Source organism: Sus scrofa, chromosome 4 (assembly GCF_054392235.1).
Source record: "Sus scrofa isolate SSC_HxYL_T2T_F1_AM1 chromosome 4, Sscrofa_HxYL_maternal_Yorkshire_Landrace_v2.0, whole genome shotgun sequence".
Taxonomy (NCBI): Eukaryota; Metazoa; Chordata; class Mammalia; order Artiodactyla; family Suidae; genus Sus; species Sus scrofa.
The window spans coordinates 102,210,930-102,231,881 of NC_139386.1; the positions used below are offsets into that span (position 1 = coordinate 102,210,930).

The 20,952-nt window shown below is 43.0% G+C and overlaps 1 protein-coding gene across 3 annotated transcripts in view; it reads right to left on the reverse strand.

Moving 5' to 3' along the window:
- Positions 1-20,952, reverse strand: part of TUFT1 (tuftelin 1) — a 54,753-nt gene that overhangs the window by 17,383 nt on the left and 16,418 nt on the right. Inside the window, exons 2-6 of one of the 3 annotated variants that reach the window (NM_001435343.2) lie at positions 9,866-9,940; positions 9,366-9,467; positions 3,888-3,974; positions 2,952-3,041; positions 489-566 (exon numbers count right to left, since the gene is read on the reverse strand). In NM_001435343.2, the coding sequence (NP_001422272.2) occupies positions 489-566; positions 2,952-3,041; positions 3,888-3,974; positions 9,366-9,467; positions 9,866-9,940 (432 nt within the window). Of the gene's footprint in view, positions 1-488; positions 567-2,951; positions 3,042-3,887; positions 4,843-5,943; positions 6,630-9,365; positions 9,468-9,865; positions 9,941-20,952 lie in introns of those variants that run through there. The other 2 variants (NM_001435347.2, XM_085020897.1) reach the window with 2 other exon arrangements.

Consider the following 20,952-nt stretch of genomic DNA (forward strand, 5'->3'; position numbering starts at 1 on the left):
ATTAGTACACGTATACACACACACACACACACACACACACACACACGCACACACACACGGCTTTTAAATGTGGCTGTCTGTGTATAGAAAAGCACCCTAGAATTTTATCTAAACATTAGAATCCCCTGAAGAGCTTTTAAAAGTCCTGATGCCCAGGCCATATCTCAGACCGGTTAAATTACACTAAGGATGGCACACAAGCATCACATCCTTTAAAGTTCCCAAGGCCATTCCAATGGGCACTGAAAGCTGAGAAGCTTTACTCTAAATGGAGCCACCCACTTCAGTGTGTTAACGTGGACACTTCCAAGCAGTGGAAAGAAGAATTTCCACTTTACACATTTCTCCTTTGTTTGAATTTTTACCGCAAGTAAATATAACCCTCATATTTAGTGAAAGAGAGAAAGCAATAAAACCAAAGGATCAGGAAGGAAGATTTCTTGCCTCCAGGCTAGGCAGTAGTTACCACTGTTTTTGCTGGGACCTACCTCAGGTGTTCTGCTATTCGGAGGCGGAGGTGGAGTCGAGGGACTTGAACTAAAGCCATTGGGCTTTTCTAGCACTACCTGTTCAAAGGAAAAGAAAACTGGTAGTGAAAACAGTCCCAAGCAACCAACTTCGAAATGTTATTCTTCTAAGAGCTCCAATTTTAGAAAGAGGAGTTCCCATCGTGGCTCAGTGATTAATAAATCCGACTAGGAACCATGAGGTTGTGGGTACAATCCCTGGCGTCGCTCAGTGTGTTAAGGACCCAGCGTTGCCCTGAGCTGTGGTGTAGGTGGCAGACACGGCTCGGATCTGGCGTTGCTGTGGCTGTGGCATAGGCCGGTGGCTACAGCTCCGATTGAACCCCTAGCCTGGGAACCTCCATATGCCAAGGGTGCAGCTCTAAAAAGACAAACAACAAATTTTAGAAAGAAAGAGAGGAGTTCCCTGGTGGCCTAGCAGTTAAGAATCTGGTATTGTCCCTGCTGTGGTTCAGGTTCCATCCTTGGTCCAGGAACTTTCACATGCCACTAGCACTGCCAAAAAAAGAAAAAGAGAGAGAAAGAGGAGGAGGAGATCGGGGGAGGGGGAAGAAGGAAGGAAGGGAGGGAGAGAGGGAGGGAGAGGAGGAAGGAAAAAGATGTCTAGTGCTTTATGGGATAATAGAGAAAAGAGAGAGTGGAGAAATGTGTGCAGCCTGGAGAGGGACTATTCTAGCCTTGTCGGGAGGAGGAAGGAAACCTCAGGCTAAAACCTTTCAGCAGACTGGAAAATGTGTAGGCCTATCCCTCGGAGCCCAGGAAATTTGAGCAGCTGCCTGCCACAAAGAGTTTCCTTTGCCCCTGGGGGATCCTGACAAGGTTTGACAAAGCATAAATGAAAAGGGGAAGTGGCATCTGCAACTCACTTCAACCCAAAGCCTGATTAGTCATCTTGTGACTGCTGGTTTGTGCAAACAAGGGGCCTGGATGTTTGGGCCAGGCTCTGGGCACAGTCGGTTCTTCAGTCACCTGACAAAGCACCTCCCACCAGACAGAGGTGAGCTTGGGCAGTGAGAGTCCTACCTTTAGGCAAAGTGAGATGAGTTAGGGGGAATCCACTACACGAGCCCAGCATACACCCGAGATGAAGAGGAGCTGGCACTATTTGCCAGGTCATTATTTTCCTCAGGAAAACAAGGGCAAGGGCCACTGGAGAAGGAACACCCCACCCAAGCCAAATGCAAATGAAGGAGATGCAACTTGGAATCTAAAGGAGGATGAGGGTAAAGCCATGGAAGAGACAGCTGTGCTCTCCTGGGGATCCTTTTTTCTTTCTGGCTGTAAATGTGGCTGTGGAAGTTCCCAGGCCAGGGACAGAACCCCTGCCTCAGCAGCAACCCAAGCCACTACAGTGACAACATCAGATCCCTAACCCACTGCACCACAAGGGAACTCCTCCTGGAAACATTTTTATCCTCATTTTTTTTTTTGGCTGTATCTGCAGCATGCTTAAATTCCAGGGCCTTAGACCAAACCCACAACACAGCAGTGACCAGAGCCACAGCAGTGTCAATGCCAGATTCTTAATCCACTAAGCTACCAGGGAACTCCCATCCTCAATGTTTTAAAGAACTGAGAAGCTGGAGTTCCCATTGTGGCTCAGCAGGTTAGGAACCCAACTAGTATCCATGAAGATGTGGGTTTGATCCCTGGCCTCGCTCAGTGGGTTATGGATCTGTTAACTGTAAGCTGTGGTGTAGGTCGCAGACAAGGCTGCAACCTGAGTTGCTGTGGCTGTGCCTGTGGCTGTGGCCAGCAGCTGCAGCTCTGATTCAATCCCTGGCCTGGGAACTTCCATATGCTGCAGGTGTGGCCCTAAAAGGCAAAAAACAAAAAACCAAAAAACTGAAGAGTCGGATCCATCTCAAGAAGCATTCTCTAATCGATTCAGTCTAACAAACATTCACTGATGACCTTGTGCATCCCACACACTGGGCTCAGGGGAGGGGGGCAGGGGTCAGAGGATGAACTGTAACCCGGAGGAGCTTCCCATCCCAGGTGAGCAAGAGCTATAGACACAGATGGTAACAGACAAGGACCAAGATTTCTGATGTGTAAGTATCAGCAGCCTAAACAAGATTGGCTTATGAGATGTCCGGATTTATAGGTGGTTGTCTGCTTTATAAGACCTTGTATCACAAGAAGATTGATCACAGAATCCTTATAGATAAAAGGTTTTGCCCATAACTTAAAGATAATTTTATTTATATAAATTCAATTTTTGTACATGTTTAAGGAACAGGTGTGCTCGTATATAGGCTAATAAGTGTAAATACACGGCTGTGAATGCTCAGAGAAGCCAGCATCAACTGTGTTCTCATCTTTGCTGGCAGTGGTATTAGATTTGGTACCCACTGCATGACTGGAGCCTGACACAACCCCACCTCCTCAGTGGAGACCCAACCATGGACCATGTCCTATTACCTGTATCTCCTGTTGATGGAGAGAAGCTCCTGGATCCTTGTCGAGCTTGCTACTTATATCCTCCCGGAGCTTCTGCAGGGAATTCCTGGCCTGGGAGGAGAGGGCAAGAGGCTTTAGCTTTGGGAGAGCGAGCACCACCTTTGTACCCATGCCCGACCCATAAGTCTATGAGTCAGGGACTGTTCTAAGCACTGGCTGGGGCTGCAGCCCAGTCCTTCCTACACAAACAACAAAATAATAAAGCCCTGGCCCTGGTGGATCTAACATTCTAACTGGGGAGACACAGAACCCAAAAGACAAATAAGTAAAACCCGTAGGATGTTATATGGTGACAGGTGTCAAGGAGAAACATAACCAGGGTGAAGGTTAGGAAAACTGGGGAAGCAAGGCTGGCAATTTCGGATGGAATGACTGAGGGACAGTGCTAGGTGCATGGTGCTTAAAAAGTATTTGTTAATTAATGGATTGGTTGATTCATGGAGGGTCAGAAATGATATTTCCACATGAGGAGACATGATGGTGCTTTGGAGATATGAAAGGAGCAGACGGGAGAAAATCAGAACCTGTAGGGAGTTCCGATCATGGCTCAGTGGTTAACAAACCTGACCAGCATCCATGAGGACGCAGGTTCGATCCCTGGCCTCGCTCAGTGGGTTAAGGATCCCGCATTGCCATGAGCTGTGGGACAGGTGGCAGACGCAGCTCGGATCCTGCATTGCTATGGCTCTGGCGTAGGCTGGCGGCTACAGCTCTGATTCCACCCCTAGCCTGGGAACCTCCATATGTCATGGGTGCAGCCCTCAAAAGACAAAAAAAAAAAAAAGAAAAAAGAAAAACCAAACCAAAACAAAAGAACCTATAAAAGAAGGAAGCCAAAAACTGTGAGATTCAGAGAATTGATTTAGGTCATTTCCACAAAGGGGAAGGGGTGCCCACCTCCTGGATATATTGGACCTCACTCTTCAGCTGGTTAATATTCTTCTCATGGATCATCTTGTCTCCAGACCTCCCCTTTAAGTACACCTGAAATAAGGAAAACAACACTAATGAAGAAACCCCCAGTTACATCACCTCCACACAGGCAGCCTCATACACTGAGGTGGGAGGGTAAATTGTCACCACCTTTCTAGGTAACAATTTCATGATTCTGATCAGAAGACTTAAACTACATTTACTCTTTGACCTATCAAATCTACGTCTAGAAATGTATTCTAATGAAATAAGTTCAGCTAAACTAGCATAAATACTCACATACACATATGTAAATTTATGGAAAGAGGGTTGTAAAAAGGGATTTACACATTTTTCTCTGTACACCATGCCCGAGTTTTTTACAACTGAGAAAGTATTTCTTTATTACTTGTATTATAAAGCACATACAGGAGTTCTGGCTGTGGTACAATGGGATTGGCGAAGTCTCTGCAGCACCAGGACACAAGTTTAACCCCAGGTCTGGCACATGGGTTAAAGGATCCCATGCTGCCGCAGCTGTGGCATAAGTCACAACTGTGGCTCAGATCCTAGACTGGGAAGTTCCATATGCTGCAGGGTGGCCAAAAAAGAAAGAAAGAAAGAAAAAAAGCCATATACATATATGTTTGATATAATATTGTCTATGGCTGCAAAAATGGAAATAGACAAAATGCCCAACAATGGGGGATTAAAGAAATTATGGTATGTGCATAATAGCAGACTATGCAACTATGCAGCCATTTATGGATACAGAAGATACTACAGAGCACCATGAAGCGGGGGACAGTTAAGTAATTATAGAATAGAGTATATAATACAACTTTTATTTTATTTTATTTTATTTTTGCTTTTTAGGGCCACATCCACGGCACATGGAAGTTCTCAGGCTAGGGGTTAAATTGGAGCTACAGCTGCCGGCCTGCACCACAGCTGCAGCAACATGGGATCCAAGCTGTGTCTGCAACCCACACCACAGCTCACGGCAACGCCGGATCCTTAACCCATTGAGCAAGGCCAGGGATCATACCGGCAACCTCATGGGTACTAGTCGGATTTGTTTCCGCTGCGCCAAAATGGGAATTCCCTATGACACAATTTTTTAAAAATACAAATATATAGGAAAATGTCTGAGAGGATATGCAATAAAGTGTTAACAAGGATTACACTGACTGAATTACGGGGTAGTTTTACTGTCTTCATGGGCCATGCAATGACTTTGAGTAAGAAAAAGAAATTAATTAAAGGCATCTAGATTGGAAAGGGAAGGGTAAAATTATTTTTAGATGACATGATTGTGTGTATAGAATATCCTAAGGAATCCACTAAAAAACTATTAGAACAAACACACTAATTCAGCAAGGCTGTAGGATACACTATCGATATACAAAAATAGTTGTATTTCTATACACTGGCAATGAACAACCCAAAAATGAAATTTAAAAAATTCTATTTACAATAGCAACAAAAAGGAAAAGAAAATCTAGAAATTTAATGAAGTTCAAAATTTGAATTGTGAAAATTATAGAACACAACAGAAACAAGAAATTACAGAATAAGAAATAAAGGAAGACCTAAAAAAGTTTGGAAAATTAATACTGTTAAGATGGCAATACTCTCCAAACTGAACTAAGAGTTCAACACAATTCCTATTAAAATCCAAGCTGGCTTCTTGGCAGAAACTAACAAACTAAAATTCATATGGAACGCAAAGAACCCTGAATAGCTAAAAATATCTTGAAAAAGAACAAAATTACTAAAAACCTACAGTAATCAAGGCAGTGTAGGATGGACATGTAGATCAATGGAATATAAGTGAGAATCCTGAAATAACATTATAAGAAAAATGTGGAGTTCCTGTTGTGGCTTGGCAGAAATGCATCTGACTGGGAACCATGAGGACGAAGGTCAATCCTTGGCCTCACTCAGAGGGTTAAGGATCTGGCGTTGCCATGAGCTGCAGTGTAGGTCTCAGACATGGCTTGGATCTGGCGACATTACTGTGGCTGTGGTGCAGGCCAGCAGCTGTAGCTCTGATTGGACCCCTTGCCTGGGAACCTCCATATGCTGTGGGTGTGGCCCTAAAAAGACCAAAAAAAAAAAAAAAAAAAAAAAAAGAATTTAATTGATTTTTGACAGGAGTATCAAGACAATTCAATGGGGAAAGAAAATCTTTTCAACAAATGATGTTGGTAAAAATGGACATCCACGTGCTAAAGAATGAAGTCAAACCCCCTTCCTCACATTGCACATGAAAATTAACCCAAATTTGTCACAGACTTACTCATAAGAGTTAAAACCATAACTCTTTGAAGAAAGTATAGGAATCTTTGTGATTTTGGGTTAGGCAAAGCCTTCTTAGATACACCGAAACACAAGTGACATAAGAAAAATACATATAAATTGGATTTCACCAAATTAAAAACTTTTGTTTTAAAGAACATCATCAAAGAGTTCTCACCATGGTGCAATGGGTTAAGAACCCAACTAGTATCCATGAGGATGTGGGTTCAATCCCTGGCCTCACTCAGTGTGTTAAGGATCCGGCATTGCCACAAGCTATGGTGTAGGTCCCAGATGCAGCTTGGATCTAGCATTGCTGTAGCTGTGGCGTAAGCCAGCAGCTGCAGCTCCTATTCGACCCCTAGCCTGGGAACTTCCATATGCCACAGGTGCAGCCCTAAGAAAAAAGAAAAAAAGAATACAACCGTAGTGGCTCAGGTCGCTGCGGAGGTACAGGTTCCATTCCCAGGTGGGTGCAGTGGGTTAAAGGATTCCATGTTGCGGCAACATAGCTTGCAGCTGTGACTCAGATTCAATCCCTAGCCTGGGAACTTCCATATGCCTCGGTGTGGCGATAAAATTTTTAAAAAATTAAATTAGAAAAAAAAAAAAAAGGGGGAGTTCCCGTCGTGGCGCAGTGGTTAACGAATCCGACTAGGAACCATGAGGTTGTGGGTTCGGTCCCTGCCCTTGCTCAGTGGGTTAACGATCCAGCGTTGCTGTGAGCTGTGGTGTAGGTTGCAGATGCGGCTCGGATCCCGCGTTGCTGTGGCTCTGGCGTAGGCTAGTGGCTACAGCTCCGATTCAACCCCTGGCCTGGGAACCTCCATATGCCGCGGGAGCGGCCCAAAGAAATAGCAAAAAGACAAAAAAAAAAAAAAAAAAAAAAAGGAACATCATCAAGAAAGCAAAAAAAGAAAAACCCATAGAATGGAAAAAAATTTTAATTTTTCCAAATCATATATCTGATAAGTGTATAGTATCCAGAATATATAAAAGAACCCTTACATCTCAACAATCGAAACACAATTGAACTAAAAAAAAAAAAAAAAAAAAAAAAACACAAGTGAATTTTTAAATGAGTAAAAGATTTGAATAAATATTTCTCCAAAGATATGTAAAAGGACAATAAGCATATGAAAAGATGTTGTTACGGAGATGCCAGTTACGACCACAGCAAGATACCATTTCACATCACTAGGGTGGCTGTAATCAAAAAGAAGGACAAGGACAAAAACAAGTGTTAGTGAGGATGTACAGAAATTGGAACGCTCATACACTGCTGTTGGGAATGTAAAATGGAGCAGATGCTTTGGAAAAAGAGTCTGGTAGTTCCTCCAAAGATAAATATAGAATTACCACATGACCTAGCAATTTCACTACTGCTAGGTATATACCAAGAGAATTGAAAGCATATGTTCACCCGAAAACTTGAACATGAATATTCATAGCGGCATTATTCACAAAAGCAAGAACATGGAAACAATCCAAATGTTCATCGGCTGATGAATGGGTAAGAAGATGTGATACATTCATTCAAGGGAATATGACTCAGCCATTAAAAGCAATGCGTACTGATATACACAGCATGGCTGAACCCTGAAAATACTGTGCTAAGTGAAAGAAGCCACATATAAAGGCCACATGTTGTATGATTCCATTCATATGAAATGTCTAGAGGGGGCAAACCCACAGATACAGAAGGTAGACTGGTGGTTGCCAGGAGCCACAAGCAGTGCCTGGAAACATTCTGAAATTAGTGGTGATGGCGGCACAACTCTGTGAATATACTAAAATCTAGTGCATTGTACACTTCAGCTGAGTCAACTGCATGGTATGTGACATATCTCAAAAAGCTGGTTTTTGGGGTTTTTTTTGCCATTTCTTGGGCCACTCCTGCAGCATATGGAGGTTCCCAGGTTAGGGGTCTAATCGGAGCTCTAGCCGCCGGCCTACACCACAGCCACAGCAATGCCACATCCAAGCCGAGTCTGCAACCTACACCACAGCTCACGGCAATGCCAGATCCTTAACCCACTGAGCAAGGCCAGGGATCGAACCCACAACCTCATGGTTCCTAGTGGGATACGTTAACCACTGCACCACAACAGGAACTCCATCAAAAAGCTGTTTTTAAAAAAGAAATAAGGCGTTGCTGTGGCTCTGGTGTAGGCCGGCGGCTACAGCTCCGATTGGACCCCTAGCCTGGGAACCTCCATATGCCACGGGAGCGGCCCAAGAAATAGCAAAAAGACAAAAAAAAAAAAAAAAAAAAAAAAGGAGTTCCCGTCGTGGCGCAGTGGTTAACGAATCCGACTAGGAACCATGAGGTTGCGGGTTCGATCCCTGGCCTTGCTCAGTGGGTTGACGATCCGGCATTTCCGTGAGCTGTGGTGTAGGTTGCAGATGCGGCTCGGATCCCGCGTTGCTGTGGCTCTGGCGTAGGCTAGTGGCTACAGCTCCGATTGGACCCCTAGCCTGGGAACCTCCATATGCCACGGGAGCGGCCCTAGAAAAGGCAAAAAAAAAAAAAAGACCAAAAAAAAAATTTTTTTAAATAAGAAAAACTGTTTTGATTTAAAAAAATAAATTCCATAAACTCACTTCCCATCTGTCTCCACAACTTCCAGCAGCTAAACAAGGACAGTGGATAAGCACCTAGAAAAATCATCACATCCATCCTCTTGCCTGGGGCCAGGCTGCACCAAAGTCACTACAGACTGCCTGTGGTCTCCTGGTGTTAATTAAGATCTTTCCAGGAAGTTCCCGTCGTAGCTCAGCGATAACAAACCTGACTAGGATCCATGGGGACTCGGGTTCAATCCCTGGCTTTGCTCAGTGGGTCAAGGATCTGGCGTTGCCAAGAGCTGCGGTGTAAGTCACAGATGTAGCTTGGATCCTGCGTCGCTGTGGCTGTGACATAGGCTGGCAGCTGTTGCTCCAATTGGACCCCTAGGCTGGGAACTTCTATATGCCATGGGTGTGGCCCTAAAAAGCAAAAATAAAATAAAATCTTTGCAGGAGAAGATGGTCGGGAACTAGCAGTGCCCATCTGGTTCTTCCTAGTCAAACCTCAGGCTCCCTTTGGCAAAGTTAGCCATTCCCTCTCCTGTGTCTGTAGGGAGAAAAAGAGGAAGAGTGGAGGTACACTGGAAAGCTTACCTTAATGATCTCTTCGTGTCCATCGTTGGACTCCACCAGTTCTGAGGCCAGAGAATGCCCAGTTGAGCGGCCAGACACCATGGCATACGTCTTCCTGCCCGCCTGCCAGACAGAGAGAGAACAGTGGCTTAGAAACCATGTGACAAACACAGAACTCCTGCCCCTCAACCACTGCAGAAGTGCTTCTCAAAAGACTTGAAAGGTTAGTCGGATTTTCCCCTCCAAAAATCCATTTCAGAACCTCTACTGGAAGCCACGCAGTAGCAAGAACACAGGACGGGGAAAATTAGTCGAAACTGCAGGTTAGTTTTCATTTTAGTGGGGGTCTCCCCAGCCCCCAAAGCAGTGCACAATGCTGAGGTCAGCTGGGTGTGTCTGCAAGGAGATGCTCCAGGGCAGCAGCAGAGATGGCTCCAGCCAGCACTGGGACACGGGGTCAGCAGCAAGGAAGGAGAACTGGCTGAGAGAAGGAGGCCCCGCCCCACCAGAAACCTCAATACCTTCTGAGCTATTCGTTCAAGTTCATCTCCTGTCAGTTCACTCTGGAGAGTCAGCCTGAGAATATCCACGCTGCCCTAATAATGACAATGACAGCAACAATAACCTCTTACCTTTACAGTCTACTATCAGCACAGGTGCACTTCTGCCAGCCCTGCAGAGTGGGCCATTTCATAGACAAGAAAAGCTGAGGTCTGGAGAGCTGACATCAGCTTGCCCAGACTCAGGTCACTTATGGGTGATATAAAGATGTTTCCATGGACGCTGATAGCATTCCTTACACCTCACAGAGACCCCACAGTACACTCCAGAGGGGCTACCCCGGCCCCCAGATTACAGCAGGCACATGGCATGCACTCCCCTTTCCCCAACCCTGGAGAGGGCATCCCTGGATTGGTCATCCCCAATCCAGAATTTCTGCACCTGACAGCCAACCAGGAAGTTACTGATACACTTTACAAGACTAGGATATCTTTTCTGAACCAAGTCACAGGAAGGTACCTGAATCCAAACCTCTATTTCACTGAGCCACACAGAAAGTATCCAAATGAAAGCAGACAAGGCAATAGGGATCAGCCTATTTCAAAGGAAGAAACTGATTTTCATAACTCAAAGAAAGTTTAAAAAACACGCTATGGGGGAAAATAGAAAACCTGAGGGGAAAAAACTTCTGATAAGAGGGAGAAGTAAGGGGCTGGAGATTTGGGGAGATAATAGCATTGACAGAAGATCGGCAAGAAGGGGTGGACCAAACCCTGCCAATAACCTGTGTTATATATACAGGTAGACAAGAGGCTTAGCCACTCTGGGCCTCTAGATCTCACTGAAAAAATACAGGGTTGAACTCAGTATCTCTAAAACTCCTTCCAGCTTTGAGATTATGACAGCATAAAAGAAGAGTATATGCCTCTCCCTGCCAATGGAGGGAAGATGGGTGCTGTCAAGGTGAAAGTGACCTTGAAGTCATCTGGTCATACTCTGCCTTGTGGTCCAAAAGTATAAATGCCATCCTAGTCTTTTTTTTTTTTTTTTTGCTATTTCTTGGGCCGCTCCCGCAGCATATGGAGGTTCCCAGGCTAGGGGTTGAATCGGAGCTGTAGCCACCAGCCTACGCCAGAGCCACAGCAACGCGGGATCCGAGCCGCATCTGCAACCTACACCACAGCTCATGGCAACGCCGGATCGTTAACCCACTGAGCAAGGGCAGGGACCGAACCCGCAACCTCATGGTTCCTAGTCGGATTTGTTAACCACTGCGCCACGATGGGAACTCCGCCATCCTAGTCTTAACAGGCTTAAAATGTCTGGAAGAGTGGCATAATGGGAATGGCAGCATCGTGGGAGCACCGGACACAGGTTCAATTTCCGGCCCCGTATAGTGGGTCAAGGATTGCCACAGCTGCAGCTTAGGTTGAAACTGCAGCTTGGATCAGATCCCTGGCCTGGAAACTACATATGCCTCAGAGTGGCCAAAAATAAATTAAATAAATAAATAGATAAATAAAATGTCTGGAGTTCCCAGACTCGGTGGGCTTAGTGGGTTAAGAACAGGACACAGTGTCCATGAGGATATGGGTTCAATCTCCAGCCTCACTCAGTGGGTTGAGGATCTGGCATTGCCACACACTGTGGCAAAAGTCAGATGTGGCTCGAATCCAGTGTTGCTGTGACTATACGGTAGGCCTGTAGCTGCAGCTCCAATTTAACCCCTAGCCCAGGAACTTCCATATGCCACAGGTGCAGCATAAAAAGAAAAAGGAGTTCCCGTCGTGGCGCAGTGGTTAACAAATCCGACTAGGAACCATGAGGTTGCGGGTTCGATCCCTGCCCTTGCTCAGTGGGTTAACGATCCAGCGTTGCTGTGAGCTGTGGTGTAGGTTGCAGATGCGGCTCGGGTCCCGAGTTGCTGTGGCTGTGGCTCTGGCGTAGGCTGACAGCTACAGCTCCAATTTGACCCCTAGCCTGGGAACCTCCATATGCCGCAGGAGCGGCCCAAGAAATAGCAAAAAGACAAAAAAAAAAAAAAAAGAAAAAAGAAAAAAGAAAATGGAGTTCCGTTGTGGCTCAGCGGTTAACAGATCCGATTAGGAACCATGAGGTTGTGGGTTCGATCCTTGGCCTCACTCAGTGGGTTAAGGATCCAGCGTTGCCATGAGCTGTGGTGTAGGTCCCCGATGTGGCTCAGATCCTGCGTTGCTGTGGTGTAGGCTGGTGGCTACAGCTCCGATGGGACCCCTAGCCTGGGAACCTCCATTATGCTGCAGGTGCGGCCCTAGAAAAGACAAAAAGACAAAAAAAAAAAAAAAAAAAAAAAAAAAGAAAGAAAGAAAGAAAAGAAAAAGGAAAAAAAATTATAATGTCTGTTGAAAGAAAGAAGGAAGAGGAGTTCCCTTGTGGTGCAGGAGGTTAAGGATCCAGTGTTGTCACTACAGTGGCTTGGGTCGCTGCTGTGGCATGGGTTCAATTCCTGCCCAGGAATTTCCATGTGATGTGGGTATGGCCAAAAAAAAAAAAGAAAGAAGGAAGGAAGAAAGAATGGACTCTGCCCAGGAAGTTGGGTGAAACTTTTCTGGGCAGGCAGTAGTCCTTGCTACACAAGAAAGAGTAAGTTGGTGGAGAAATAATCAGTCTCTATACTCAGACAGTTAACTCTCAGTGTTCTCGCTGTACAATGGGAACACTCATCCAGCTGAGGGCTTTCTGGTTGAACAGTAACTGAAAATCTGCCACATACGAGGGAGGTACTCAAATATTAGCCTCCTCCCACCTCTTCAAATGAACCAAAATTTAAGAAAGACAGAAGACACTCCCACATGGCCCTTAAACCTTCCCAATCCTGGGAGGGATTGGGAATACTAGTTTTTCAAAAACACTTAATTCCTATCAAATAAAAGGCAGACCCTTAGTGTAGCATTTGTCTCTCCGTAGTCTGACTCAACTCATGTCTCCTCCTACTGCTCTTCATTGGCCCCCAACCAGTACGTCCCATGCTTTCCCACTTCAGTAACTTTGCTCTCATTATTTCCTTTGCCTTCAATGTTCTTTCTCCCAGTTTTCACCAGGGCTTCTGCAAGTTGCTCAAGAGCTTGCACGCAATTGCCACATCTTCCATGACACTTCGCTAAATCCTGTGGGAAACACATACTCCCCTCCCTGAGCTCCCTTAGCACCACAGGGCCTTTGGTGGAACATGCCTCTTACTTATTTGTGATCTACGAGGAATTGCCCTTTCTGTTAACTCTTTGCAGGAGGCTATCTGCCACAGCCCCTAACAAAGGTAGGTATTTTCTGTGCACATAGTGAGTGTTCCATGACATCTGGGTCAAGAGAACATCACAAAAGAAAGGAGTTCCCTTGTGGCACAAGATCAGGATCCAGCATTGTCACTGCAGCAGCTCAGGTTGCGGCTGTGACATGGGTTTGACCCAGGCCCAGGAACTCCCATATGCCATTGGCATGGCCAAAAATAAAAGAAGAACTGATTTCAAAATAGCCAGAGTGGCTGCTGACTCTTTTTCTCTAGGACAAAGGTATGCACTTTGATTAAAAGACAATCTCCTCATACCTGGAGGCAGTTGGGATAAGCTGGTGTATCCCTCAGCCAGAACAAAGGTGTTACTAGCCAAGGAAGATCATTAAGTGTAGTTTATTTCATGGCTTTCTAATTAGAAGAGCATAGCGAGAACTAGGCTGGATTTGGGCCTGGAGATGTTATTGCCTCCATTCACGTGATCAGTCTCAGTTGGAGAGAAGAAAGAGAGTTGAAGAAGTAAATAAGGAACTAATAACTGAAATTTTCCCAAATTTGCCACAAGACATAAACCTGCAGATTCAAGGAGCTGAGCAAACACCAAATAAGATAAACCCAAAATTCATCCAAAGATATATTGTAATTAAACTTCTCATAACTGAACACAAAGACAAAATCTTGAAAGCAACCAGAGAAAAATGACACCTTACCTGTAAGGGGCAAACACTTTGTTTTTTTTGTTTTTTTTTTTTTGCCTTTTTGCCATTTTCTTGGGCTGCTCTCGCGGCATATGGAGTTCCCAGGCTAGGGGTCCAATCGGAGCTATAGCCACTGGCCTACGCCAGAGCCACAGCAACGCAGGATCCGAGCCGCGTCTGCAACCTACACCACAGCTCACGGCAACACCGGATCGTTAACCCACTGAGCAAGGGCAGGGACCGAACCCGCAACCTCATGGTTCCTGGTCGGATTCGTTAACCACTGCACCACGACGGGAACTCCGAGGCAAACACTTTGAATAACAACAGACTTCTCATCAGAAACCATAAATGCCAGAAGGAAATAGCACACTATTTTTCAAGTGCTGAAAAAAAAAAAAAAAAACTTCTCGATGAATAATCTTCCCAGGAAAAATATCCTTCAGAAATGAGGGGGCAATCAAGACATTCTCAAGTAAAGGAAAGCTGAAGACTTTCTTACCAGTAGACTTACACTAAGAGAATGGCTTTGAAATTTCTCTAAATAGAAAGGAAATAATGAAAAGGGAACCTTGGAACAACTGGAAAGACAGACACAACGCAGAAAGCAAAAATATGGGTAAATGTAATAGGCTTTACCTCTCCTAATTTCTAAATTATGTTTGATGATTGAAACTAAAAATTATAACACTGTCTGATGTGATTCTAAATCCATATACAGGAGATATTTAAATTAATTATAAATGGAAGAGGGTAAAGGAATGTAAAGGAAGGTAAGGTTTCCACATCTCACTCAAACTGGTAATACCTAGAGCAACCACTATAAAGTCTATACAAAGAGATAGTACTCAAAAACACTATAAGTGAATCAAAATGGAATCCTAAAAAATATTCAAGTCACCCAGAGAAAAGCAGGAAAAGTAGAAGAAAGAAATGAAAAACAGAGAGAACAAACAGCAAACAAAAATGAAATGGCAGACTTACCATGCCAGTAATTATATTAAAAGCACATGGTCTGGGAGTTCCCGTCGTGGCGCAGCAGAAACAAATCCGACTAGGAACCATGAGGTTTCAGGTTTGATCCCTGGCCTCACTCAGTGGGTTAAGGATCTGGTGTTGCCATGAGCTGTGGTGTAGGTAGCAGATGTGGCTTGGATCTGACGTTGCTGTGGCTGTGGCATAGGTCAGTGGCTACAGCTCAATTAGACCCCTAGCCTGGGAACCTCCATATGCCACGGGTGGGCCCTAAAAAGACAAAGAGACAAAAAAAAAATGTACATGGTCTGAATACACCAGTTAAAAAAACAGATTGGTAGAATGGCTTTTTTTTTTTAATGATTCATTATATGCTGCTTATAAGAAACATACATTAAATATAAAAATACAGGCAGATTGAAACAAAAGAATGGTAAAAGGTATATCATATAAATTTTAATCAAAGGAAAGCAAGAGTGCTATATTAATATCAGATAAAGTCAACTTCAGAGCAAAGAGAATTACCAGAGATAGAGAAAGGCATTATATAATGTAAAAGGGTCAATCCACAAAGAAGACATAGCAAGCCCAAATGTATATGCACCAAGCAACAAAGCTGCAAAATATGTGAAACAAAAACTGATAGAACTGAAAGGAGAAATACACAAATCCACAATTATAGTTGGAGACTTCAATATCTACCTCTCAACAATTGATTGAACAATTAAGAAAAAAATCAGCAAATATATGAAAGAACTTAACTTCATCAACCAGCAAGATACAAACAACATTTATAGAATACTCCTTCCAACTGTGGCAGAATACACATCTTTTCATGCACTTATGGAACATATACTAAGACAGACCATAATCTGGACCATTAAACAAACCTTGACAAATGTGAAAGAACTGAAATCATCCAGAGCATGTTATCTGACCACAATGGAATCAAACAAGAAATAAATAACGGAAGGATAAGAGGAATACTTACAAACACTAGGAAACTAAACAACATACCTCTAAATAATCCTTGGGTCAAAAGGGCACTCTTAGGGAAATTTTTTAGTCACTAAACTGAATAAAAATGAGAAAACAGGAGTTCTCATCATGGCTCAGTGGTTAATGAATCCGACTAGGAACCATGAGGTTGCGGGTTCGATCCCTGCCCTTGCTCAGTGGGTTAAGGATCCAGTTTGCTGTGAGCTGTGGAGTAGGTCGCAGACATGGCTCAGATCCCGCGTTGCTGTGGTTCTGGCATAGGCCATCAGCTACAGCTCCAATTAAACCCCTAGCCTGAGAACCTCCATATGCTGTAGGTACAGCCCTAAAAAAAGCAAAAAGACAAAAAAAAAGAAAGAAAGAAAACAAAATGTCAAACTTTGTTTGTAAGACATAGCTAGAGTAGTTCTGAGAGGGAAGTTCATAGCACTAAATGCATACATTAAAGAAAAAGAAAGTCTCAAATCAATAATTTAAAAAAATCAGTAAGTACATAAAAGAACTTAACAACATTATTAACCAGCAAGATATAATGAACATTTATAGAATACTCCCACTACAAGAATTTAGAAAAAGAACTAAACACAAAGCAAGCAGGAAGAAGGGATTAATAAAGATAAGAGCATAAATACATAAACTTTAACAGAGAAAAACCAATGAAACAAAGAGCTGGTTCTTTGAAAAGATCAATGGAACTAATTAATAGCAAGACTGACAAAGAATAGGAGACATAAATACCAATATTGGGAATGAAACAAGATATTTCTACAGATCCTATAGGTATTAAAAGTGTAAGGTGGAGTTCCCATCATGGCTCAGTGGTTAACGAATCTGACTAGGAACCATGACGTTGCGGGTTTGATCCTTGGCCTTGCTCAGTGGGTTAAGGGTCCGGCATTGCCATGAGCTGTGGTGTAGGTCGTGAGCAAAAAAAAAAAAAAAAAGTATAGTTGATTTACGACATTGTGTTAATTTCTGCTGGACAGCAAAGTGATTCATATATATATATATGTACTTTTTAATATTCTTTTCCATTAGAGTTTATCACACACAGGATATTGAATATAGGTCCCAGTGCAATACAGTGGGACCTTGTTGTTTATCCATCCTGCACATAACAGGTTGCATCTGCTAATCCCAAACTTCCGATCCTTCCCTGCCTCACCCCCACCCCCTGACAACCACAAGTCTGTTCTGCAAGTCTGAGTTATCTAGAACATAAATTTGACAATACAGACAAAATGAACCAAATTGTTCAAAAAATACAAACTGTCAGAGTTCATCTAATATGACATAGGTAATATTAATAGCCTTATTACTATTAAAGAAATTAAAGTTCTAATTTAAAAACTCTCTAAGAAGAAATATCTAGGCCCAGATGGCTCCACTGAAGAATTCCATCAAATATTTTGAAAATTAGCACCAATTCTATTTCTTTCTTTTTTTTCTTTTCTTTGTCTTTTTGTCTTTTTGCCATTTCTTGGGCCGCACCCACAGCATATGGAGGTTCCCAGGCTAGGGGTCCGAGCCATGTCTGCGACCTACTCTATAGCTCACGGCAATGCTGGATCCTTAACCCACTGAGCAAGGCCAGGGATCGGATCTGCAACCTCATGGTTCCTAGTCGGATTCGTTAACCACTGCGCCACGATGGGAACTCCACCAATTCTATTTCTACATAATCTCATTCAGAAAATAAAAGAAGAGGGAACACTTATCAATTCATTTTATGAAGCTACTCTTACTGTGGCACCACTGTGGCACCAAAACCAGACAAAAACAGTTTTAAAAAGGAGAAAAACGACATCCAATATCTTCCATGAATACAGAGATTTTATTCCTCAACTTTTTTTTTTTTTTTTTTTTTTGCTTTTTAGGGCCACACCCACAGCATATGGAAGTTCCCAGGCTAGGGGTTGAATCAACCTATGCCACAGGCACAGCAATGTGAGATCCGAGCCGTGTCTGTGACCTATACCACAGCTCACAGCAACCACGGGATCTCTGACCCACTGAACAAGGCCAGGGATTGAACCTTCATCTTCATGGATATTAGTAGGATTTGTTTCTACTGCATCACAATAGGAACTCTCCCCCTAACATTTTGTTAGAATGTTAGAATGTGGGTAAAGGCATGGAAAGATATGTCACTTAATAAGATATATAAGTGGTAAATAAGCATATAAAAAGATGTTCAACATTATTAATTATTAGAGAAATGCACTAAGATACAGTGAGAGACCACCACACACCTATCAGAATGGCTAAAACAAAAACTACAACACCAAATGCTGTCAAGAATTCAGGAAAATTGGATCACTCACACAACGCTAGTGGAAATATAAAGTGACACAGCCACTCTAAAAAGCAGGTTGCAGTTTCTTCAAAAACTAAACATACAACTACTATATGAACCAGCAACAGAAATCCTGGGCATTTAACCCAAAGAAAAGAAAACTCACATTCACATAAAAAGCATATACTCATGTTCAGAGCAGCTTTATTTGTAATACCCCAAAACTAGAAAGAACACAGATGCCCTCAATAGCTGAATGTTTAAACAAATTGTGGTATGGCCATATCATGGAATACTTACTATTCAGCAATAAAAAGGAAAAAAATTATTGATGCATGCATATCAATTTCCAAAGAATTATGTTAAATGAAAGAAGTCAATTACAAAAGGTTACATGCTATATGAGTCCATTTATATAACATTCTTGAAATGACAAAATTATAGAAACAGAGAATAGATTAGGGGTTGCCAGGAGTTAAGAAGAAAATGGGGGCAGGAAGGAAGAAAGTATGGCTCTAAAAGGGCAAAAAAGTATGGCTCTAAAAATAAGTATCTTTGTGGTGATGGAAATATTCTGTATCTTGCCTATGTCAGTGTCACTATCCCGGTTGCGACAGTGTGCTATGGTTTTGCCAGATGTTACCATTGAGGAATGCTGAGAGTACAGAGATTTCTATTATTTCCTATAACTGCATGCAAATCTACAACTGCCTTTTTCAAAAAGTAATAAATACTTCTGGAGACAAAAATTAAAGAATATATAATGAAGAAAATAAATAGCCACTATCAGAGTTCCCACTGTGGCTCAGTGGTAACAAACCTGACTAGTATCCATGAGGACGTGGGTTTGATCCCTGGCCTTGCTCAGTGGGTTAGGGATCTGGCATTGCCAGAAGCTGTGGTGTAGGTGGTAGACGCAGCTCAGATCTTCTTTTGCTGTGGCTATGGTGTAGGCCAGCAGCTACATCTCCAATTGGACCCCTAGCTTGGGAACTTCCACATGCCCCAAGTGCAGCCCTAAAAATCAAAAAATAAAAAAAATAATAAAAAATAAAATAGCCACTATCAAAATGTTAGCATAATCCTTATAATTTTTCTATGCACATTTTTGAAAGGCATACTACTACATAGTTATATACTTACTTTTTTCCCTTTAATATTTCATCATTAATTTCCATCACATTAAACATTCTTCAAAATTGGCTTTTAATGGCCCCTGGTACTCCATGAAAAGATCAGACTAGTTTATTTAACCTAAATCCCTTCATCCCAGTGTAGGTTAGGTTACTGTCAACTTTTTTTTTGTCTTTTGAGGGCCGCACCCACAACATATGGAGGTTCCCAGGATAGGGGTCTAATCGGAGCAACAGCTGAGCCACCAGAGCCACAGCAATGCCAGATCCGAGCCGCATCTGCGTACTACTCCACAGCTCACGGCAACACCAGATCCTTAACCCACTGAGCAAGGCTAGGGATCGAACCTGAAACCTCTTGGTTCCCAGTCATATTTGTTTCTGCTGCGCCACAATGGGAACTCCTATTTCTTATATATATTTTTTTATTTTAGAAAATACATTTTGGAGTTCCCGTTGTGGAACAAACCTAGTATCCATGAGGATGTGGGTTCGATCCATGGCCTCACTCAGTGGGTTAAGGATCCAGCATTGCCATGAACTGCGGTGTAGCTCACAGATGTGGCTCAGATCTGGCATTGCTGTGGTTGTGGCGTAGGCTAGCAGCTGCAGCTCTGATTCAACCCCTGGCCTGAAAACTTTCATGTGCTGCAGCTGTAGCCCTAAAAAGCAAAACTCATATATATATATTATTTTTTTTTTGATAGAATGATGATACACAACAGTACCTAGATTACCATCAGACTTATTGCTTGGTCCAATACCCCTCAGGCCCGACTTGACTTTCTCTCTTCTTTGTGAAAAAAGAATAGCATTTGGAACAGTTAGATCTTAGCTCAAACACTGGCTCCAGCTTTCATTTGTTGTATATACTAATCTTGTTCTCCCTCAGCCTTAGTTTTATTAGTTGGTAAGATGAAAAATACAACATTTAAGGGAGATCACATTGACTAATACACACAGACATGTTCTATATGCTTATAAGTTAAAGTAAATATACCTTGTCATGGAAAAAGAGGCCTGTGAACTCCTACTTCACACTATATATAAACATTAATTCCAGGTGGATTGCAGATGTAAATGTGAAAAGCAAAACCATAAAGGTTTTAAAGGAGAACATCTTTATGACCTTGGCAAAGGCAAAATTTTTCTTAAACATGGCACAAAAAAATTCTCCCCATAAAAAATCGATAAATTGGACTATATTAAAACTTCAAACTTTTGATCATCAAAGACACCACTGAGAGAGAGAATGACAACCCACAGATCAGAAGATATTCACTCCATGACTCTCTGACAAAGAATATTCAGAAGACATCAAGAATGCCGTGGCTCAGTGGTTAACGAATCCGACTAGGAACCATGAGGTTGTGGGTTCAAATCCCTGGCCTTGCTCAGTGGGTTAAGGATCCGGTGTTGCCATGAGCTGTGGTGTAGGTTGCAGACACGGCTTGGATCCCACGTTGCTGTGGCCCTGGTGTAGGCCAGCGACTACAGCTCCGGTTAAACCCCTAGCCTGGGAATCTCCATATGCCGCAGGTGCGGCCCTAGAAAAGGCAAAAAGACAAAAAAAAAAAAGTCTACAAAACAAAAAGACTAAAAAGAAAGTGGTGTGCCGGACTGAATCCTGAATCAGAAAAACGACATTAGTAGAAAAACTGGTGAAATCCAAATGATACAGTAGTATTAAATTCTTGGAGTTCCCGCTGTTGCTCAGTGGTTAACAAACCCGACTAGT